General features: G+C 39.5%; 2 protein-coding genes across 3 annotated transcripts in view; both read right to left on the bottom strand.

Moving 5' to 3' along the window:
* Positions 1-3,763: 3,763 nt before the first annotated feature.
* LOC127532621 (ICOS ligand-like) overlaps positions 3,764-21,481 on the bottom strand; it is a 118,231-nt gene continuing 100,513 nt past the window's right edge. The window contains exon 4 of the mRNA XM_051944599.1: positions 3,764-4,540. The gene's annotated coding sequence lies outside the window, so the exon portion shown is untranslated. The remainder of the gene's footprint in view (positions 4,541-21,481) is intronic.
* LOC127532622 (ICOS ligand-like) lies at positions 4,547-14,416 on the bottom strand. 2 transcript variants are annotated; one of them, XM_051944601.1, is made up of 3 exons: positions 13,998-14,416; positions 4,849-5,178; positions 4,547-4,728 (listed from the first exon to the last, which is right to left on the bottom strand). In XM_051944601.1, exons 1-3 carry the CDS (start codon positions 14,056-14,058, stop codon positions 4,580-4,582), a joined length of 540 nt encoding a protein of 179 aa, XP_051800561.1. In that variant the 5' UTR covers positions 14,059-14,416; the 3' UTR covers positions 4,547-4,579. The 2 variants fall into 2 exon arrangements, with proteins under 2 accessions (XP_051800561.1, XP_051800560.1); XM_051944600.1 differs by lacking the exon at positions 13,998-14,416 and adding an exon at positions 7,575-7,732.

The raw sequence follows: 21,481 nt of genomic DNA on the forward strand, positions 1-21,481 counted from the left end.
ATTATCTTTAAATACAAACAAAACTAAATTTATAGTTTTTCGCTCAAATAAAAGCCAGGTGAAAATTGAAAACTTAAAAGTAGAAATAAATGGCCGAGTTATTGAGAGTAAAAAACATCAAGTTCTTAGGAATACATATAGATGAATTTATAAATTTCAAAAATCACATTGACTATCTCGTGGGAAAATTATCTAAACATGTTGGTCTCTTTTTTAAGTTGAGGCTTTATCTTCCTTCTGAAGCTCTAATTAATTTATACCACTCTCTATTTGAACCACACCTAAATTATTGTAATGTCATCTGGTGCAATACGCACCCTAGTTATTTGCGGAAACTAATAGTTCTCCAGAAGAAAGTAATTCGTGCTATATCTTGGTCTGAATATTGTGCTCCTTCAAATCCTCTGTTTCACCGATTCAAGCTCCTGAAACTTATTGAATGTAATTATGTACATAACGCTTGTATCATCTGTAGTGTTGTACATAAATTAAATCCAAGATTGAGTCAACTCATTCCAATCACTACAGCCTCCCATGAACATGCTACCAGAAAGAAACACCTCTTGAGAGGAAAAAATCGCACATTAGAGTGTACCAGACTTAGTGTACCGTATAAGGGTCCTCAGATCTGGAATGAACTTGACAACAATATTAAAAAATCTAAAAGTCTGGATTTATATAAAAAGAAATTAAAACGCATTCTACTCCAACGATATGCCTGCTGCAGGAACAGTAGTAGACAGTCATTGTAATTCTTTGCTGCGTCCTAGAAATTTGTTAGTGAAATCACTAACACAAATCTAAAAATAAATTTAAAAAGTTAAATAAATAAATGTTGATGGATTGTAATAAATTCTCTTCTGATGGGCTGTAAGTAGATGGACAATAGTGCTTTTACTGTATTATGTAGTGTTGTAAATGTGTTATGTATAGAAATGCATTCTTTTGTTTTGCTTCTTTTTGTTTTTTTGTTTTTTTTGTTTGTTTTTCTGATTGTTGAATTTAAATTATTGTGGACTTATGGTGGGATTGAGTGGACATTGATAAGTTCTCTGAACTTTTTCTGCTCCTTTTTTGGGCCAAACTGAATTGAACTTGTCCTATTAAATCAACAAATGTTTGATCAAACTAAACAAACAAACAAACAAATAAATAAATAAATAAATAAATAAATAAACAAGGGTGCCCAAACTTATACACCTGCCTACTTTTGTTTAAATAATTATTGCACACTTTCTGTAAATCCTATAATCTTCATTTCACTTCTCAAATATCACTGTGTTTGTCTGCTATATGATATATTGAACTGAAATTGCTGATCCGAACAACCAGTGATTTATAAAGGAAAACCTTGAAAATGATCAGGGGTGGTCAAACTTTTGCATACCACTGTATGTTCTGATATTTGTTATCACCATCAAATGAAAGGCACAAATAACCCAAAGAAAGTATGGACATAGAAAGTTTGAGCTTTTCTAATAGACAACAAAATGTTGACATAACCACTGTTCACTTAAAATCATTAATTCTGTTATTTCTCTCCTGGATCTGATATTTAAAGTCACTTTACTGCCAGCAGACATTTCTCAGGTCCTTCACAGATGGAACATCAGGTAGAAACTTTACTCTGGGTTTAACAAACTGTTGTTTTGTTCATGAACAAACAAATTTACTGTTTTATTGGCATCATTTCTTGGTTGATCAGAACACAGAGGACTAACTACAAAGGCTGGGTTATGCTTCATGCATGAACGAATCGCATGGAAAAAAGACATATGGAAATCTGCTCGACAGTATGTGTGTGACTTTATACTTCATGCGGTGTCTGCTTCCAAACTGCAGGGGGCAGCGTTTCCAAACACAAGTCTACCAAGTCTACTCTGGTGCTAAACTGGAGTGGAAGAAGTTTACACCACTAAAAACATGACATTTTAACCAATAGTTGCGTTTCAGCAATTAGTTTTAATTTCACATCATGAATTAGGGCTGCACGATTATGGCCAAAATAATAATCACGATTATTTTTGTCAATATTGTAATCACGATTATTCATTATGTTAGGTAAAACATACCTTTTTATTGCACTTTTTTTTAAACAAACAAGTCTTCAAATTGAAACTTAAATCATAAACAATAAACTAAAATTTACCCAAAGACAAAGGGAAAAAATAAATATGCTATTGTGAAATGCAATTATAAAGTGCAACAAACAGAAAATGAAGCCTATGCAGGAAAGGCACAACTGGAACATACTGCCACTGCCTCCAGATTTTTAGCCAGAAACACAAGCCTGTCAACACTTTCATAAGCTCCCCAAAGTCTTCTTTCTCTTGGATGTGCTGGGTGCATCATCCTCTGCTCTGTCTGCAGTCCTACCATCACTTGGGCCCTGCTCCTGGAAAAGTGCATGGTAAATAAAATATGAAAAACAAATTTAGTCTAATGTCTAGTCTATTACATTTGACAACCACATTCAGAATGTAGATTGCAGGCAGCGCATGAATTACTTTTTAGGATATTTCAATCCATTTAGTTTCTTGAATTTCTAATAAATGGTGTGTGTATATATATATATATATATATATGTGTGTGTGTGTGTGTGTATGTACAACACGGTCTCACGGGGATTCGTGAAACTGTTACGTAAATTTTTTGTTTCTTTATCGTGCGCACCAACACGATTTCGTCATGTTTTTTCGTGCAACAGTTTCACGAATCCTCGTGAGATCGGGCTGGTATGTATGTAGCGCTTGCTCCCTTTCACTATACAAGAGCAAGGCCCTGGGTCCTTGATCACCAAGCTGTTATATCCCCTTGTCAAACTAAGAGTAAATACACAATACTCAAATAATTAAAATAGCAAACATTTATATAGAACTGATTTTTTGGAAAAATAATAAAATAAAATGAAAATCAACCAATATGTCACATTCACATATACATATGGGCCCTTTATGAGTACCAAAGTAAACTAAAGCCGGCAAAATAAATAAAAGCAAAGTTCAGGCCTGATTCCAGGGGTAGACTCCGGTCCTCCGCTCCTCTCAGCATACAACAGCAGGTAGAAAGCTCCTCGCCAATGTCCGTCCTCCTGCACTTGACTCCTCTTGTCGCTCAAGAGAATAACAAAAGGCGGCTCACACGTGTAGCTAGGAAGTCCTTGCTGTGCTAGTAAGGCTAACAGCTAGCCACGGCGTTCCGTGCGTCAGTCCGACGACACAGTTTATACTTCTTTTTTTTGTCTGCACGTCTGCTCACAAATGACACCAACCACTCATGGTGTCATTGCTTAAGCTTCATGCAATTTTTTTCTTCTTTGTGACTGTGACCATCACCTGTCCTCATGGCAAATTAACCTATCATGTTTATTTCAAGCTGTTTCCTACATTATGCCATTGAGGGCTGTGCACACCCAAGTGAAACATAAAACAAACACAGGACAGACAGAAAGGTGAGGCATAGACAGTGTTCTAAGAGAAAAGGTGCATTTTATTTGTTTGTGCTCTTTAATTCACACCTTAAAACCAGTTACAAATCTAAAACCCTTCACAAACACCAAATATGACAAAATCCCAACTGGATCAATCATGAAGATGTCAGGAGGCCACAAGAAGGAGATAAAGCAGAGTGAACTAGTCCAGAGAAACCCCACAGTTGTTACCTGGACGTGCAAACTGTAGAAGTCCTGAATTTCTGGGCTCTTTGTGACGGTCGGCTGTGACTCTGGATGATGGAGGTGGACAGACTCCTTCAGACTCTGACGGTTATTTCAGACAGGATTGTTTTTATTATTAACATTGTTGACAATTAATCTAATAAAAACAGTGTGTTGGGAAGGTTGGTAGTAGGACTACCTGGAGTACTGATGTAGTAGATCATCTATAAGACATAGATGGATAGAGTTATATAATGTTAGTAACTGATGCTACGTGGCTAGATCTCCATGGTAACTGATGCTCTGGAGCTAACATGTGGTCCAGGTTCTGTTCAGAGCTTAGATTTAAATTTTAAGCAGATGGTTTCCTGATGATGAGGTTTTATCTGTGAACCTGCTGATCTAAAACCACTGGATGAAGCCGCTACAGCATCACACACTGGATTCTCCATTAAAACCACTGATGACTGCAGCAGGAGGAAAGTGATTGGTCTGTTTACTGCAGAAGAGTCATATGACTCATTAAATGTCTGTTTCAATGTAAACAGAGTTCTCTCTTTTAAAGCAGCCAAATCTTTACTCCTTATATCAGGCGTTCAGTTCACACCTGTTCACTCGAGTTCTACCATGACACAGCATGGCGATCTACTGTTAGCAATAAATTAAAATAAATTAAAACATTTAAAAACTGCAAGCACATTAAAAGCAGCAGTAAAACAGCAGACTGACCAGCAGAATGTACAGCATGGTAATATTGCACAGAGTAACAGAGAAAGATAAAGCAGATAAACAGCTTCTGGTGTCTCTGACTGGAGGTTTAGTTTCTGCTAACAGAGAAAGTCTGGACGTGTTGAAGCTGCTTCATGTCTCAGAAACTGAATCCACCTCATCTTCAAACCGTTCAGTCGGTAGATTCTCTGCTTCTCAATGACGAGGACGACGTTCATGGTAGATCACAGAACCAACATGACCAATCACAAACATAAACATCACAGCTGTGACCAGCGGAGGACTGAAGATAACCAGGACTCCATCCTTGTTTCCTCCATCTCCAGTATCTCCATCCTGGTCTCCTGCAGACATCAGAGGTATCAGAGATATCAGCTGTTTTCTCCAAAGTCTCATCAGCAACATCTTTATAAACCACAAACATCTGATCAGAGACACAAACTGAACTCTCAACACAAACTCACCTGGTTCAACAACTTCCAGGTTGATGGTGCTGATGAGTTCTTTCTTTCGTCCCTGATGAACCCAACACTCGAATGTTCCATTGTCCTCCATCGTCACATTCTTCAGAATCAGAGAAACATCTCCATCCTTCATCTCTTTGTCCTGCAGATCCACCCGGTTCTGATAAGATGGATGCTGGCTGTCTGGATCTAAGTGTCCATCTCTGTAGAACAGAACATATTCTGGATCCTGATCAGATCTTCTCCACTCTGCAGCTGTGATCTTGTTGTTGGGAACTGTACATGGTAGAATGACATCCTGTCCAAGATCAGCTGTGATGTTTGTCTGAGCTGAAGAAGAAACAACAGAGAACAGACAGAATTCACAGTTTAATGGATTAATCAATAAAACTAAATGAATAGAAACTGTTCTGACCAATAAAAACACATGCATCATTGTTGTCTCTGGTAACCGATGCTGTGGAGCTAGATCTCCATGGTAACAGATGTTGAGGAGCCAGATCTCCACGGTAACAGATGTTGAGGAGTTAGATCTGCATGGTAACCGATGCTGTGAAGCTAGATCTCCATGGTAACCGATGCTGTGGAGCTAGATCTCCATGGTAACCGATGTTGTAGAGCGAGATCTCCATGGTAACCGATGCTGAGGAGCTAGATCTCCATGGTAACTGATGCTGTGGAGCTAGATCTCCATGGTAACTGATGCTGTGGAGCTAACCAGGTCAGGATCAGGTTCTGTTCAGATTTAAATCAGCTCCCTCTGAGATTTAGATTCTCTGAGGGAAAATGTTTTATCTATAAACCAGCTGATCTGAACGTTACTAAAACCACTGAATGAAGAAGTTACAGTGTCACGCACTGAATGCATCCTGTTACCATGGAAACCTACATGTACTCAGCTTCTAATGCAGACATCCCATAAATATGTTTGATCCTTTACTCTTCTGGTACTGCAGCTGATAGATCACTGATCATCTATTAGTATTTATTTGATCAGTAAGATTAATTTATCTTTGATTTGGCCATAAAAGTGATTTCCTGCTTCATGAGACAGAGTCAGACCTAAACACATTTCAACACATCATGTTTAAATATATGAAGCTAAAGTTTCTAATGTGCAGCTGTCAGTTATCAATAATCGGCTGTATTGATCAGTAAAATCGACACATTAACACGTGATTCGTTCTCCTTTCAAACATCCTGTTTACTGCAGAATAGTCACGTGACTGGTTAAATGTCTGTTTTAATCTGAAGCAGGAAGTCTGAGTGAACAGATAAAGCAAATAAAAAACTTCTGGTGTCTCTGACTAGAGGTTTAGTTTCTGTTGAGCTGCTGACAGAGAACATCTGGATGTGTTGAAGCTGCTTCGTAGGTCAGATCTCCGGAAAAACAGCTGTTAGCTGTTAGCTGTTAGCTAGCGCCGTAGCCGCTTATGGGAGACGCTAACGTGTCGTCATTTGCTATGGTCACGTGGTACAAGACCGCTGCTGGTTGGCAAGAACACCGGCAGTAACATAACGGCTTGCTACGAGAACGGTATCGGGTTTGAAACAAATACGTAAAGTTATCACTTTTCATGAATGAAATTGCACATGTATTTACCACAATGGTAATATCATGTGTAGTTGTTGGTTGTACGAAGCGTTTTGAGAAGGGATCAGGCTTGAAATTTCACCGAATACCGATGTCAGGAGAGAGAAGATGGCGGTGGCTTCAGCCATCAATGGGAAAAATTGTACCCCAGTAAGCAGCAGAGATCGTGTTTGTGGCCCCCACTTTTCTTCAGGTAAACTATTCAACAGTTTAGCAGGTTTAGTATGTCCAACTTTGAGCTTATTTACCAAAAGATATTTAGTGTCGCATCCTTCACGTGAAGCGGTCTCTACACTTTCGGTTTGGTTCAGTGTTGTCATGTGTTACCGATCGCTTTTTAGGCGATGAAAGTATACTAAAGTCCAATGAAGCATATTCAATAACATCTCCTTAAGCCAGCAGCCTCCTATTTGTAACCATATTTGTTTCTTTATGCGTCTAGCCATCGTTTTTTAGAATTGTCCTATTTTCGATCACCAATGCTGTGGGTCTGTTACTGTTACATAGAAGCCATACTGCAGACAAAAATACAGCAACGTCGTGACGTTTCTTTGACATCTTGTTGAAGATTAACAGAAGATATATTATTTTTAATTCATAATTATATATTTTTGGGTGGGTGAACTGCCCAGCGGTGTCAATCAAGTAAAAATAAATGTCGGTGAAGGAAATGTCCGGCCACAATGAAGGATCGTCAACCCACTCAGTCTTCAAATTGTAGGGATCTGGCAAGGTTTTACCGTTTTCCTGATATCTCAGCTTACTCACGTATATTTGTCGGGCCTCAGGTGATAAGGATTGAGCATAATCGGACAATTTCACGGAAGGATAGTTCGCATTGTTATCAGCCGCCATTGTTCCTCTGGTTCCTTTTGCCAACCCTGCGCGGTAATCACGTGACTTCGTGACGTCACGGTTTGTAAACACTGGCGTCTCCCATTGTAGTTGGCTGTTCTCAGCAGATGTTTAAATCTGTGACATTGTGTCAGCATGTGGCGTTCAAACACAGAGAACAACCCTATGGACTGTCGCTAACTTAGTGACAAAGTAGCGGCTAACTTTAGCTGGAAAGTACCGAAGTAAATCAGCTGATTCCTTCAATAACAGTTAAATGTCTCAGTAAATAACTCACCGTTAGATGAATGAGTAAAGGTAAATACTATAAGGAGACCGAGCAGCTCTACCGTTTTCTTCGGCGACATTTCAGTCTTTTAACTCGGGACGGTCCGTCTGAAGCTGCAGTAGTTCTTGTCAGAAACAAACAACGTCATCAGAGGCACGCTGATGACGTCGTTTGTTTTGATTGTTCACGTGGTCACTGCCCGACTCGATGGTTTATAAGGAAATGAATAATAATAATAATAATAATAATATAAACTTATTATTAAGCAAGTCAGTGTCACTGAACGTTTCCTTTCAACATCTGCACTTCATGGACATCAGAGAAACTACGATTCTATCTATCTATCTATCTATCTATCTATCTATCTGTCTGTTATCGTCAATTTCTCTTCTTTATCAACATCTGTTATAACCTCATCTGACAGTCTCCATGGCAACAGCACCTCCCCTTCACGCTGAGCAGGGATTGGCTGATGACCTCGGGCCATCCAGCGTCACTTCTGGGTCACATGGTGTGATTACATTAAACTTCCTCCTTCATGACTCTGATAAAGTTGTTGAACATCCAGGTTGTTGATGTCTGAGTTAACATGGAGGTGAAGATGAGGCATCCTTCAGCCCTACATGTGCTTTAAAACATATTCAGTTCTTATTAAAGAGTTCATCTTCAATAAACAGCCTAATAATCAACCAGTGTGTTGTTGCTTTGCACGTCTCTTAAGCCTATAATGTGAATAAACTAATGGTGATCATAATTCGTTGACACAAAAGAAATGGCAATTGCATTCCACTTTCACATAGGGCTTAGTTAGTCTTCTTTAGTATCAGTACTTAATTATAGAATGTAACATCATATTCCAAATTCTAATTTATAATGTTAAAATTTAATGTTATACATTGTATTATATTATAATTTGTAAGATTACATTTTCATGATAAATTATAAATTCATTTCATTAAGGACCAAAGAAAAAAAATTGCACACATTGTTCCCTTTTCTGACTTTGAGCCCCTGCCCCTCTGAAATCATGTGCACGTCCCTGCGTGGATCTTTCATTGTGTTCTCTATAAAAGAACATGAGATTCATAATTAAAACAGAACAAAACCTTTCATTCACTTGCTCTTTTATTTTCAGATGTAAGTTTGTCCCAGTATATCACATGAAATAAAAGGCCAAAACTGTACATAAATAAATAAAAATCTCATACAAACACACACACAGTACAGCTTTGGTGAGTTAAGATGCACAGATGTATGTTTATCCAGTTCGTTTGTAAAGCATATTTCTTGTCCAGTATTTTGACCATATTTTTTTTACGACTTAATTTTATTTTATTTTATTTGAGTGTGCATAGTTTACAGCATGTTTAACAAAGGAAACTCTCAAGTCTACACATTCATATAATATATATATAAATTACCAGACTTTTCAAGTCCACACAGTCCACTATGTTGAATATTTCATCCCCGTCTACATACAGATCATACTCATCCATTTAAGTACAACACCCAATACACACACTCATAAAAACAATAAAACCAAGCAACAACAACAGCAACCAGAACAAAAAAAAACACAAAATAACAAACTCAAAACAAAACAAAGCAAAAAAACATTATCAAATTTAAAGCAGTGCCACATATACATTAATGTATTACCTAATGCCTAATATAATCATAATATTTTTTCCCATCTGTTGTTGATCCTATAAAACAGCTGTTCACAGGATGCCACTCGTCCTAGCTCACAGAACCAATCTTTCCAGGGTGGAATTCTAGAGTTCTTCCATTCTCTCAGTAGAGTCTGTCTGCCTATCATTATTGCTGTTTGTATGACTGAGGCGTTTTGACAGCCATCTACAACTGCTGGATCTCTGAGCACATATAATCTGGGAGAGAACTCAAAATCGTCACCTGTAATTTCCCTAATACAGTTATGTATTTTACTCCAATACTCCAAAATTCTGGGACACTGCCACAGAGCGTGAAGCAGGGTTCCATTGTCTTTGTGACATTTCCAACACTTTGGTGTGTTCTTTAGGCCTAGCTTATGTAATTTTGTTGGTGTCCAGCAGTAACGATTAACAGTTTTAAATTGTATTAATCTTATCCTTAAATCCCTTGATAGAGTTTTAAAATTCTGACATATTTTGAGCCATTCTGACTCACTGAATGACAGCCTCAGATACATTTTAACACAAGTGGTAAATTACAATTTTGCTGTGTAAGTTTGGAGTAATACTTAGACACGGCATGATTTGATTGTGATATTTTAAGGATATCTTTGAGCAAAGTAGATTTAAAGGCTGTGCTTGAGAGATCCATCTCTGAACTTAATAAATGTCTCAGTTGCAGATATCGCCAGAAAGACTTTTGTGGGAGGTAGAACTCTTGGTTCAAATTTTCAAAAGAACCATGACCATGTTTTTGAACCCTGCGTTGCTTACAGTATTTATTGGACACACGTCTTTGGCCAAATAAAACGTTACTGCATCTGTTATTTCAGCGTGTCTTTGAGCAGTGGATGGATTCCGTGTCGCCCGGTGCAGTTTTGCTGTTATGGTTGTCTGCATTGGCGCTGGACACGGACGGGGATTTAGTGGACCAGGCTCGTTAGCTTTTGCCTTCATGCATTCATCATATTTGGATTTGTGGTGTTTTTTCAGGTGGTTGAATGAGTTTGTTGTGTTGCTCTGTGGTGCAGACACAGCTCTGTGGGGCTCTTTGCATATGACGTCCTTTTGGTCAACATCACTTGCCCTGAATCCAGAAAACCTCCATACAGTAGATGTTGGTCCTTTACGAGGCACTAGCGGCTCCTCACCTCCAGATGTCTCAGCACTGCCACTGCCTGCTGCTCCCGACATTGCACTCTCTCACAGTTTTATCATTTGACGCTGCCGCTGCTGCAGAGTTCGCTCGCTTGCTGTAATGATGAGGCCCTAACCTCGGTCGCGACCTGGTCGTTGGCTGACTATTGGGTTGAGAAAGTGCTTGATTTGATGTCGTTGTTTCTCTCTCTGGTGTCCGTGATGTGCAGGCGAAGGAGTGACGTCCGTGACACTGACTTTCTTTAAAAGTATTTTATTAAAAGAAAGAGCAGCATCAGTACAGACAGAACCTGCCTGGAAGGAGTCGGCCAATTGAATCCTCCTTGCTGGACAATGACCAGCAATCAGGTTTTATAGGTTTTCAACATATAGGAGGGGTTAAAACAAATGGTTCTTTATTGCCTACCATATGGGGAAAGCAGAGAGCATCCCCAAACAAACCCCCTTGTCTACAACAGCTGAAGAATCCCTAAATCAGTATTTTAGACAGAAGAACCCTCATAAAAACACCTCCAACAGGGCTCTGTAAACAGGAGAACACTTTCCCATGGCATGGGTTGAATATAATGCAGGTTCCATCTGTGGTCAGAGACACCAGAGCAGACACTACATCTCATATCAAATACTAAAAAAAACAAAACAGATTCTATACTACTAACTTATTAGGTAATACATGTAACAGATCAGATACCACATATTCCCCCCTTCGAGGCTGACAGAGCCTCGAAAAGTACAAAAACATCAAGTACATAAAGGTTACCTACAAAACGCTTATGACATGTCCATTCTGTCCGTACTGATTACAACCTAAATTTAGCAATATTATAAATTTGTAGATTAATGTGAGAGCGAAAACCTGCCGGGCAGCTATCTTTCCAAATTATCCATCAAACAATCAAGACAGGAAATTCTCTCACGGCCCCTCTGCCCAGGCGACCATACTAAACTCCAACCAATTAAAAGAGAGAGATCCAAAGGATGATGTGAAATGAATGGAAGCAAATACATTTGGGAATCCCAGAAATAAAAAGAAAAATGTCCAAAATCAGGCTGGTCAACCCATCGGACCCTCAAATGGACCTGCACCTGCCTAACACCACTGTCCCTAACCAATCAAAATAATAAAACACCTGAGATCCCAATGTACTCACCTCATATCAAAAACATCAAATCAATGAAACCTCCATCATACTAATCATAGAGTCATGAAAACTCAAAGGCTAAAATAAAACACACTGAAGATATTGCTAATTCTAATATTCCTCTACGTAGGGAAATGTCAGTCAGAACAAACATCTAATAATAAAACAGAGTATATATGATAAACAACACTGTAAGTGTACAGAAGAACACACGAGCATATCAAACCAACACTCCTCAATAACAGCTCCAGTCGTGGTGTGTTGTCGTCACATTGTCCATGCTCAGAGTTCTCCATCCATCTTTATTGTCCATTCCATCGTCCATATGCAAACATTCAAGTCCGTTTGGCTGCAGTGAACTCCAGACAGACACTCTTTATTCAATCTCCCAGATGGCATCCTGGGAAGATAAAAAGCACCCAGCAGTATCTTGCAAAACAACTAACACTCCATGATGTCTTATTGAAATCACTTTGTTATGAGAATATCATCAGATTATCATCAGTTTATCATCAGTTTATCGTATGACACATTGCAATCCCCCCTTTCTATCAAACCAAATCACCTGTGAGAGTAGGACATCTCTATTGTAAATAACACCCAAAACATAATGCTTATAATGAATTCTGATATTCAAAATGGAAATTACTCAGCTCATTTGGATGACACTCTATCAACTAATTCGAACCCCTATATTGTCAGATGTCAACAGAGCAGTATGTCAACACACCATTACTTTCTTTTTACTTAATTAATTTTATTTGTTGTTTACAAACACCTCAACATTACTGGTTGTGAACGGCTCCTTAAGGCTATTTTAATACTCAATTCTGCAAATGCACCCTCATATGGCCCCTCTGAACAAAAACTGAACAAAGACTTAACAAAAGACTTCACAAAAGACTGAGTATCTTCCAGCACCCATTAATAAAATGAAAACTATGTTTGAATCCTTGTGGCAATCTTGTGTAATCATAAACCTATCACTAAGTGTAACACTAAACAATCTGCTGAAAGATCAGTCACTATTGGCTGCTTCACTGGTAGGGGCAGCCCCTCATGGATTTCACTCCACAGAATGGATTTCTCCTTCTGGTTCACATCCGGGTCATTTCCTGTGACATTTCTCCATTTCTGATGAGCCCCCAGACCAACCCGGTCTCACGGGGATTCGTGAAACTGTCACGTAAGTTTTAGTTTCGGTTTCGTGCGCACCAACACGATTTCGTCATGTTTTTCGTGCCGCTCACCTGACGCTATCTGGCAACGATACAGAAATCTTTAACTAATCCATGGATCCAGACTAAAAGCTGCATCACTGCTAAAATCTAATCACTTTGTCCTTGTTTCATTTCTGACCTTCACTGAAAATTTCATCCAAATCCGTTATTCTGCTTTTTTGAGTGATGTTGTACTCAGACAAACAGACAGAAGGACAAACATACACCGATCGTCACATAACTCTGCCGTGTTCCTTGGCAGAAAGCCCTCTGATTGTTGGTTCAAAACAAAGAAGGAACCGGGTTCTTCTGAACCACATCAGGAGTCAGACCTGTAGAGCTGCTGTCCTCTGAAACTCACAGCTCATTTACCAGGACCAACATCCACCACTGAGGAACCAACATCAGACTGACCGGTTTGAGGTTTACAAACACGCGTGTGCTCGTTCATTACAGAACATGTTCATCTGTGCTGAAGATGAAAATACTTTGTCCAAACTGTGTCAGATCAGCATGTTGGTTCCATAAATACACCTGGAATAGCAGCAGCATGAAGAAAAGTCTTTCTGAAAAAGCTCTAAAATGTGTTTTCATTGAACATGATGAATCCACTAGACAGAGCATGGACACTGTTCTCAATGTTCTTGTTGGTTTTATTGATGATGATGTGACTAAAGGAACTCAACAATGTGTGTGTGTGTGTGTGTGTGTGTGTGTGTGTGTGTGTGTGTGTGTGTGTGTGTGTGTGTGTGTGTGTGTGTGTGTATTTTCAGAGGCGAAGGGTGTGGTGTGACGTCCAGTGATTGTGTGACAACACAATGCTGCTGGTAGGTCAGTTTCTGCAGGCTTTAAATGATGTGTGTGTTTGTGATGTTCACTCTGGACTGGTAGATCTTTGGTCAGAAAGGTTGGACACCTCTGCTAAAAACAAACACAGTTACACTACTAAAGTGTGTGTTTGGATGTTTATGTTTACAGATGTAGAAATTCTGATGTTCTGCGGACCACCAGTTCCTCCTCCTGTCTCTCACAATCAGAGTTATTCATCACTAAAATAAACATCATGTCTTTCTGCTCCAGTTTGAATCATAGAAACTCTGAGTCACTAGAAGTTATTACTTCCTGAAAACATCTAATTATTACATTATTATACTGCTGCTAAATACAGAATAAGAGCCTGTCCAGGTCCATCAGAGGGAGAATCAGTGAATATTAGAATAAATGATCATTATAACTCACCTGTACAGGAACAGACCAGTAAACAGATCAGACAGAAGAACTCAGATGTTCCAGCAGACATTTTACCGTCTTCTTCCTCCTCTGATCCTCTGGTAGTTTGGTGGAAATAACTGACAAAACCCCCCAAAGTTTAATCAGCAAACACAAGTTGATGTCGCTTCCTGAATGCTAGTTTAGAAAATAATCCGTGAGGATCAGCTTCACAGAGAAACGGGAGAAAAACGGCGCTGAAAATCGGTGAACTCCACCCAGATAACGGAGCTCTGAAGTCAGAGTTTCCAGTAAATTATGTGACCTCAGACTGCAGAGAGAGAACAGAAAACAGCAAACAGCAGAATGATGATGGTTTACTGACTGCTGCTTCTTCTTCTTCTTGTTATTATTATTATTATTATTAGCATTCAGTTCTTAGTTTGGTATAAATATCAACATAAACCAAAGTTGAAGCAGTAAACACCAGTTCATGTCTGATCATGACTGAAGCTGTTCAGAGAAATAGTTTCTGTGTTTCTGTCTGAAGGTGGAGCTTGTAGCTGCTGAAACATGAAACCTTCCTGAGGTCTGAAGATTCCTGTTCAGCAGCCAGACTGTTCATGATCTCTGCAGCAGCTCAGTGTGTGAACAAAGAATGTATTATATACACACACACACACACACACACACACACACACACACACACACACACACACACACACACACACACACACACACACGTTTGTTTTTCTATACCGGTGGGGACTTACCATTGACTCCCATTCATATCTAACTCCTAACCCTAACCCTAACCCTAACCTTAACCATCACCAAATCAATGCCTAACCCTAAACAAACGTTTTTGCACTTTTACATTTTTTATTAACAACAATATGGCCAAGAAAACGGTGTTGCCACCCGTGGGGACCTCATTTTAGGTCCCCACCGTAAGACAAGTCCCCACCTTTATAGCAAATAGTCAGGTCAAAGTCCCCACCGGTATAGCAGAAACAAGTACACACACACACACACACACACACACACACACACAGCATTAGAACTGTTCCAAAGCAAACAGCTCCCTCTGCTGGCCACAGAAACACACCTGTAGAACAGAGACAGGGAACAGGATGCAGACTGGCTTCAGCTTGTTTTATCCTTTCCTCGTCCATGAGGACCATGCAGCTCCATGTGGAGAAATTACATCATTTTTGCAGCCACGCCCCCTCGAGCAGCTCGCGTAAAATTTCTGCACCTTCACATTTTTCTGACTACATGAACGTAGATGCACAGAAAAAAATGGCAGAGGACCAGGACCGACTCGTAGCTGAAGTCCAAACAGACAGACATTTCTACGAGATCACCGTGACAACCGGGTTATGAACAATTCATGGTAGGGCTGCACAATTAATCGATTTTTGATCACGATCACGATTTTGGCTTTTCAAATTTAGATGATGGTCGGCGATTTTAAAATTGAAAAAGCGGGCTCTGTTGCATGTCAATATGTGGTATCTGATCTGTTACATGTATTACCTAATAAGTTAGTAGTATAGAATCTGTTTTGTTTGTTTTAGTATTTGAAAGGAGATGTAGTGTCTGCTCTGGTGTCTCTGACCACAGATGGAATCTGCATTATATTCAACCCATGCCATGGGAAAGTGTTCTCCTGTTTACAGAGCCCTGTTGGAGGTGTTTTTATGAGGGTTCTTCTGTCTAAAATACCGATTTAGGGATTCTTCAGCTGTTGTAGACAAGGGGGAGTTGTTTGGGGATGCTCTCTGCTTTCCCCATATGGTAGGCAATAAAGAACCATTTGTTTTAACCCCTCCTATATGTTGAAAACCTATAAAAGTGATCGCTGGCTATTGTCCAGCAAGGGGGATTCAATTGGCCGGCTCCTTCCAGGCAGGTTCTGTCTGTACTGATGCTGCTCTTTCCTTTAATAAAATACTTTTAAAGAAAGTCAGTGTCACGGACATTTTCTCCTTCACCTGCACATCATGGACATCAGAGAGAGAAACAACGACAAATTTGGCGTCACGAAAAGGATCAGAGGCGGCGTTCTTCGACAGCCGGCAGCCCCTTGGTCGCTTTTCTCCGTCCTGATACGACGTCAGGTGAGCTGGTTCTCACTTTATTTGGGATGATTGATTTGCTCATGGGTGCTGTGGGGTTGTGGCTGACACGCTGCACTGTCAAGAATTCAGTGCGCTGGTGTTCTGTGGTTCATGGGTGTTTGGAGCGATGTTCGGTCTAAATTGGGGTTTATTGCGCATAAAAAATGTGGGGAATAGAATAGAGTAGATAGAAAAAGTTGGGATAAGAGAATAAAAGAGAAAGAGAAATAGATGTTAGAGTGAAATGGTTAAATGTAGAATAGCAGAACAAGTAACAATGGAGCAAGCTAAAAGACCATGCAAGTGTAACAGGACAGGCCTGGATCCTGTTAACGGTAAGACATGAGGGAGTTAGACGCTTTATGTGAACGTTGGCTGAGTAGTCAGAATTGGCGTTTAAAAATAAAAGAGGATAGAGTAGATTTACCTTTGGGGCCCAAAGGTCAATTGGCGAACTAAAAATATAGAGAAGAAGGGATGAAATGAGAAGAGAATAAGAGGCCTAAAGGAAAATAAAGGAAATAGGATGGAAAGCCGCAAATCTGGATTAAAAGCCCTCTTAGAGGCAGTTTAGTATACTGGCCTAAAACCTATTATATGTGAGCACATGGAGTAGGTCAGTTCCATAAAAAGAGAAAGGGAACTGGGGGTGTAGATTTACTTTAGTCATAGATAAAGCACTTTAAAGTTCCGGCCGTAGACGTATGGTTTCCTAAAGTAGCTTTTTGACTGAGTTGTTTATGCTCCATGGTAGCACAGATTTAGGTGATAAGAAAAAGAGAAAAGAGAAGAAGAGGAAAGGTGCGGCTGAAAGCATGCTTCTTAGGATATGAGTGAATGATTTGATTCTGGGATCGAATGCTGATTGTGTGTTTGGGTGATGTTGAATATGTGTTTTATTTTGTGGATTTGTTTGATTTTGGGTTGAATGGTTGCATTTAATTTGAATGATTTTTTGTGCCGGCGGTTGCGTCTGTGTCTCTGCAGCTCTGTCTCAGCTCCGTCTGTGTCTCTGTGTGTGTGTGTGCTGTTGGTGTGTGAGAGGCTGAGATGAGCTGTAATGTATGAATGAAATATGTCAGTTTTTGTTGGAAAACACATATATATAGGTTGAGCTTTCATAATTCAAACGGAGATACATTTTTGTTGATATCAAAGTCCTATAAGTTCTTTGTTTGCTAAACTTTATGAGCCCCATTGAGGACTTCTTGTAAATTTGGTAATAAAATGAAATGAATGAGCCTTATAAAGGACTTTTGTAAATTGATAATGCATATGAGCCTCATGGTGGACGTTTCTGTACTTGATATGAGCATATGAGCCTTTGCTGAGTCCGAGAGATCAGCGAGGACATTCTGTTTGCAATAAGCATAAATAAAACATCTTAGAGGAAACACACACAGGGAAAGAAAACCTCAATAAAGTTTTCAGGGTTAGATGTTGTGTGTTGATAATGTGGATGGCAGTGGTGGATGGACTGGTGGTTGAGTGGTGTGAAATCTTTCATTCTGAATTTGAGTTTAAAAGTTTTAAATGAGGGGAAGTGAGGTTTAGCCTATCTTTAATGTAGTGTTACTGGTGGTTTTTGTGTGTTAAATGTTCTGTGTGTGTGTGTGTGGTGCTGCAGCTGAGTCCGGAAGGCTGGAGTATGCAACTGATATATATATAGAATAGAATTCTTATTAAATAAATATAGAGAGGCTGTGATTGGTTATAGAAGAGTTGTTGACATGTGAGGAGAGTTTTCCACCTCAGTGTTGATACCAATGATCCCTTCTGCAGGGGGACGTTTATGATTTTGTAAGACCTTATGAGCCTTATAGGAGGACTATTTAGTTGATAATATGTTTGAGTCTTATAGAGGATGTATATACATCTGAGGATTATATTTGAGCTTTTGTGGAGTCTGAGGAGGAGGAGAGACCAGTGAGGATATTCTGTGTGCATGAGCATGCATACATGTTTGATGATTAATAGTAACAGAGGAAGACATTTTCTGATGACGTTTGTTAGAATTGGGGAAAATAGAGTCTGATTTCTACAGGGGTTAGTAGATTGGCTGATTGATTGGTGTTCAGTTTCTCTCTGTCTGTTGTTTATTTCTGCATGTGTGTGTGTGAGTGCATTGGAGGAGACTTTGAATAACCAATGTGGAGTCTTATTGAGAATGATGATGCAGAAGAGGAGTTGGAGACTTATTACTCTGGTAATGAGGTGCTTTTTGCATGAGGTTAATTTGATTTTTAGAGGTAGTTGAGGTTGGATGGTCTCACTCTGAAGTCCAGTACAGACTGGAAGTGGTGGATAAACTTAAGAGGAGGAGCCATGGTGATAAGTTTCTGAGTGTGTGAGAGAGAAGGAGAAACAGCAGGATGTTATTCAACTATCAATAGACTAACATACATACTCCTTTGATTCTTGTGATTCACAATGTATTCAGTGTAAAATTAAGTATGGTTCATTTAGAATCCATGAGGAATAAGAAATCTGTTTAGTAGTTTTCTTCACAGAGACTCTTAAGAGAAGACATTTGTTGGGAACAATTAAAATGACTTAAATGTTGACAAATATATGCAGATTGCAAGAAGTTGTTTTTGGTTTCATGAAACATCAACCTTGTGTTTGTTTTCTTTGTGTATCGTCTGTTCAACTATGGTGTGAGCATTGAGGAGGAGACTGAGATGATGGAATGCTTCTGAATTCAATCCCCCAAAGAACTGATAGAGGACAGCTGATGGTGCTCTACAGCCTGAGGTTGTGGATGACAACAAGTGTGGCTCCAACGTCATCAAGGCTAGTGTGCTTCTATCCACAAACTCTTGCATTTACTCATGTGCACACACCTACTTATTTCTGATACTGGTGACACATGTTTAGTCTGTTATTACAGAAACACTGGGGGCCTATCATGATGTTTCTTTTACAACCGGACTCAGATAGTTTTTAGTTTGGAGTTAAGAAAACACATGGGTGTACACATAGAGGGGATGTTTCACTGATTTGGGAAGAAGCTTGACAAGAGACTGAGCATCTGAGGCATTTAATTGATTTAGATGATGATTAAACATTTGTAGAGAGGTTAATTTGGCTTAAATACTGTTGAGAGTTGTGGCTTTGATGCTGTGGAGTGTATAATGGGAAATATGGATTGGAAGTTAAGAGAAGGTTTGCAGAAAGTGAAGAAAGAGGGTCCAGGAGAGGATGAGAGTGAGGATGGAGACAGTGATGGAGATTGAGGAAGTGAGAGACAGTGGGCTTTAAGGGAAGTTGAGAATAGGAAAGGAAGGGCATCAGAGAGGATGTGCCCAGTGACTGTTAGGAGACAGAATCTGGATTACAGGCCTTGGCAGAGTACAGAGATGTCAGACATAATTGAAAAGTTGCCATCTCTTCAAGATGGGGCATATCTTTGGATTTCAAAGCTGGAGAGGTTTTGGTGGGGCGCAACCTGCCATGAGAGACATCAAGCAGCTTTTAGCCAGTCTCCTGGGAATTCCTGTGATGGAGGAACTTCTACAGCAAGCGGGTCTGAATAGTTATGTGGCAACGGCTGTGAATGATGCAGAGCTCTTTGCTGTCAGCAAATCTCGGATGTGGAGAGCGTTGAGAGATACGTTCCCAACAAACATACATCCTGATAAGATGTTGAGTGAGCCACTGGGTCCAGAAGAGAATCTGGGGGCCTATGTGTCTGGGCAGCCCGATCTCACGAGGATTCGTGAAACTGTCACGTAAGTTTTAGTTTCGGTTTCGTGTGCACCAACACGATTTCGTCGTGTTTTTCGTGCCGCTCACCACGAAATGCACACCAATGTATTTTAAACGGCGGACTTTTCGTGCCACTCAGAACGTATTTCAAAAGAATGTGTATATTATATTTTTAAAGTAAAACCACGGCGAATCCAACGCTATATTTTGCATGACATCGTCCCTAAACATAACCCTAACCATAACCCTAACCATAACCTAACCATAAGCCGGTGGTACACTTACCAATTTGCATAGGAATTTCAAGAATGTCCGGCGGCCGGCGGCCGCAAACGCAATCACACAAGCAGTATACGCCGATGGACAGCTTAGATCGTCATGAATCCGCCGGTATAAACCACTTTCAGATGTGATTACCACAGCGAAAAACATTTCGTGGTGAGCGGCACGAAAAACATGACGAAATCGTGTTGGTGCGCACGAAACCGAAACTAAAACTTACGTGACAGTTTCACGAATCCCCGTGAGACCAGGTTGAACCATGACAACAGTGAACACTACATCAGCTGACTGCTGATGATCACATGACTGTGATCCTACTACAAATCAAACTTATCGGTCATAAATTATCCAAGGACTGAGTGATACTTCACTCTCTGAGTGCCGTATGGACTCACCTGCAGCTGGATCTAATGTCTTTCTAAGCCCCGCCCCCTCTACTTCCATTGGCTGGTGATATTAGTTTGGTTAAGAGTAAAAGCTAACCCTAATCCTTCATTCCATTGGTAGACGAACTCGACTGGCAACGTACCCCTATCTTTTTTGTTTTAGAGCCAAATGTCGGAATTCACAGTGCTGAAACCCTTTAAGCAATGAAAATATACAGTTACACGTAAAAAAAAAAAAAAACATTTATATATATATATATATAAAATATATATATATATATATATATATATATATATATATATATTTTTTTTTTTTTTTTTTTTTTTCCTGCAGCCCCAGTAGTCGACTGGTTGGAGCTCCTGGTTTATACAGTATATTATTGATGGCTTTGGGATTTGAGGTTAAACTTTTCCCCAGAACGCACACCTTTACCTAAAATAAAAAAAAGACAAAAATCTGATATGTAAAGGATAAAACAGTGAGAACAGTCTTAGTATTCTGATGAAGTTCTCTCTAACAGAACAGACTACAGCTGGACTCTGTGTTCTACAACATGTTGTGTTTTATGTTGGACTCAAAATGTTCATTTTCTATTTTCACTGTAAATAAAATCAGTAAAAACTCCATTATAGATGAAAAACATCAACAGATATCAGTTTGTTCACCTGTTACTAAACTGGATCCATAAAAGTCGTCCTGAAAAAAACCTGGATGTTGAACTGGTTTCCTCCTTGACACTATAACTGTCATCAGAGTCCATCCTTTTAGTTGTAGCAGCTTCACTGTCATTATACTGAAGTCAGACAACAACATGACAACACTTAGATCATGTTCCTGAGGCAGAAAAACACTTTGGAGAAAAACTCATCAATGTAAGACAATGAAATAAAGTTCAGTCTAAAATAGAATGTAAATGTTAGATGTGGTCAGTCCTGATTCCTCTTCATCAACCTGATGGATCCACTGATGACTAAAAGAACAGAAGCAGCAGCTCAGAGCTCATGGAGGAGTTTA

This window comes from Acanthochromis polyacanthus, chromosome 24, assembly GCF_021347895.1.
Source record: "Acanthochromis polyacanthus isolate Apoly-LR-REF ecotype Palm Island chromosome 24, KAUST_Apoly_ChrSc, whole genome shotgun sequence".
Lineage (NCBI taxonomy): Eukaryota > Metazoa > Chordata > Actinopteri > Pomacentridae > Acanthochromis > Acanthochromis polyacanthus.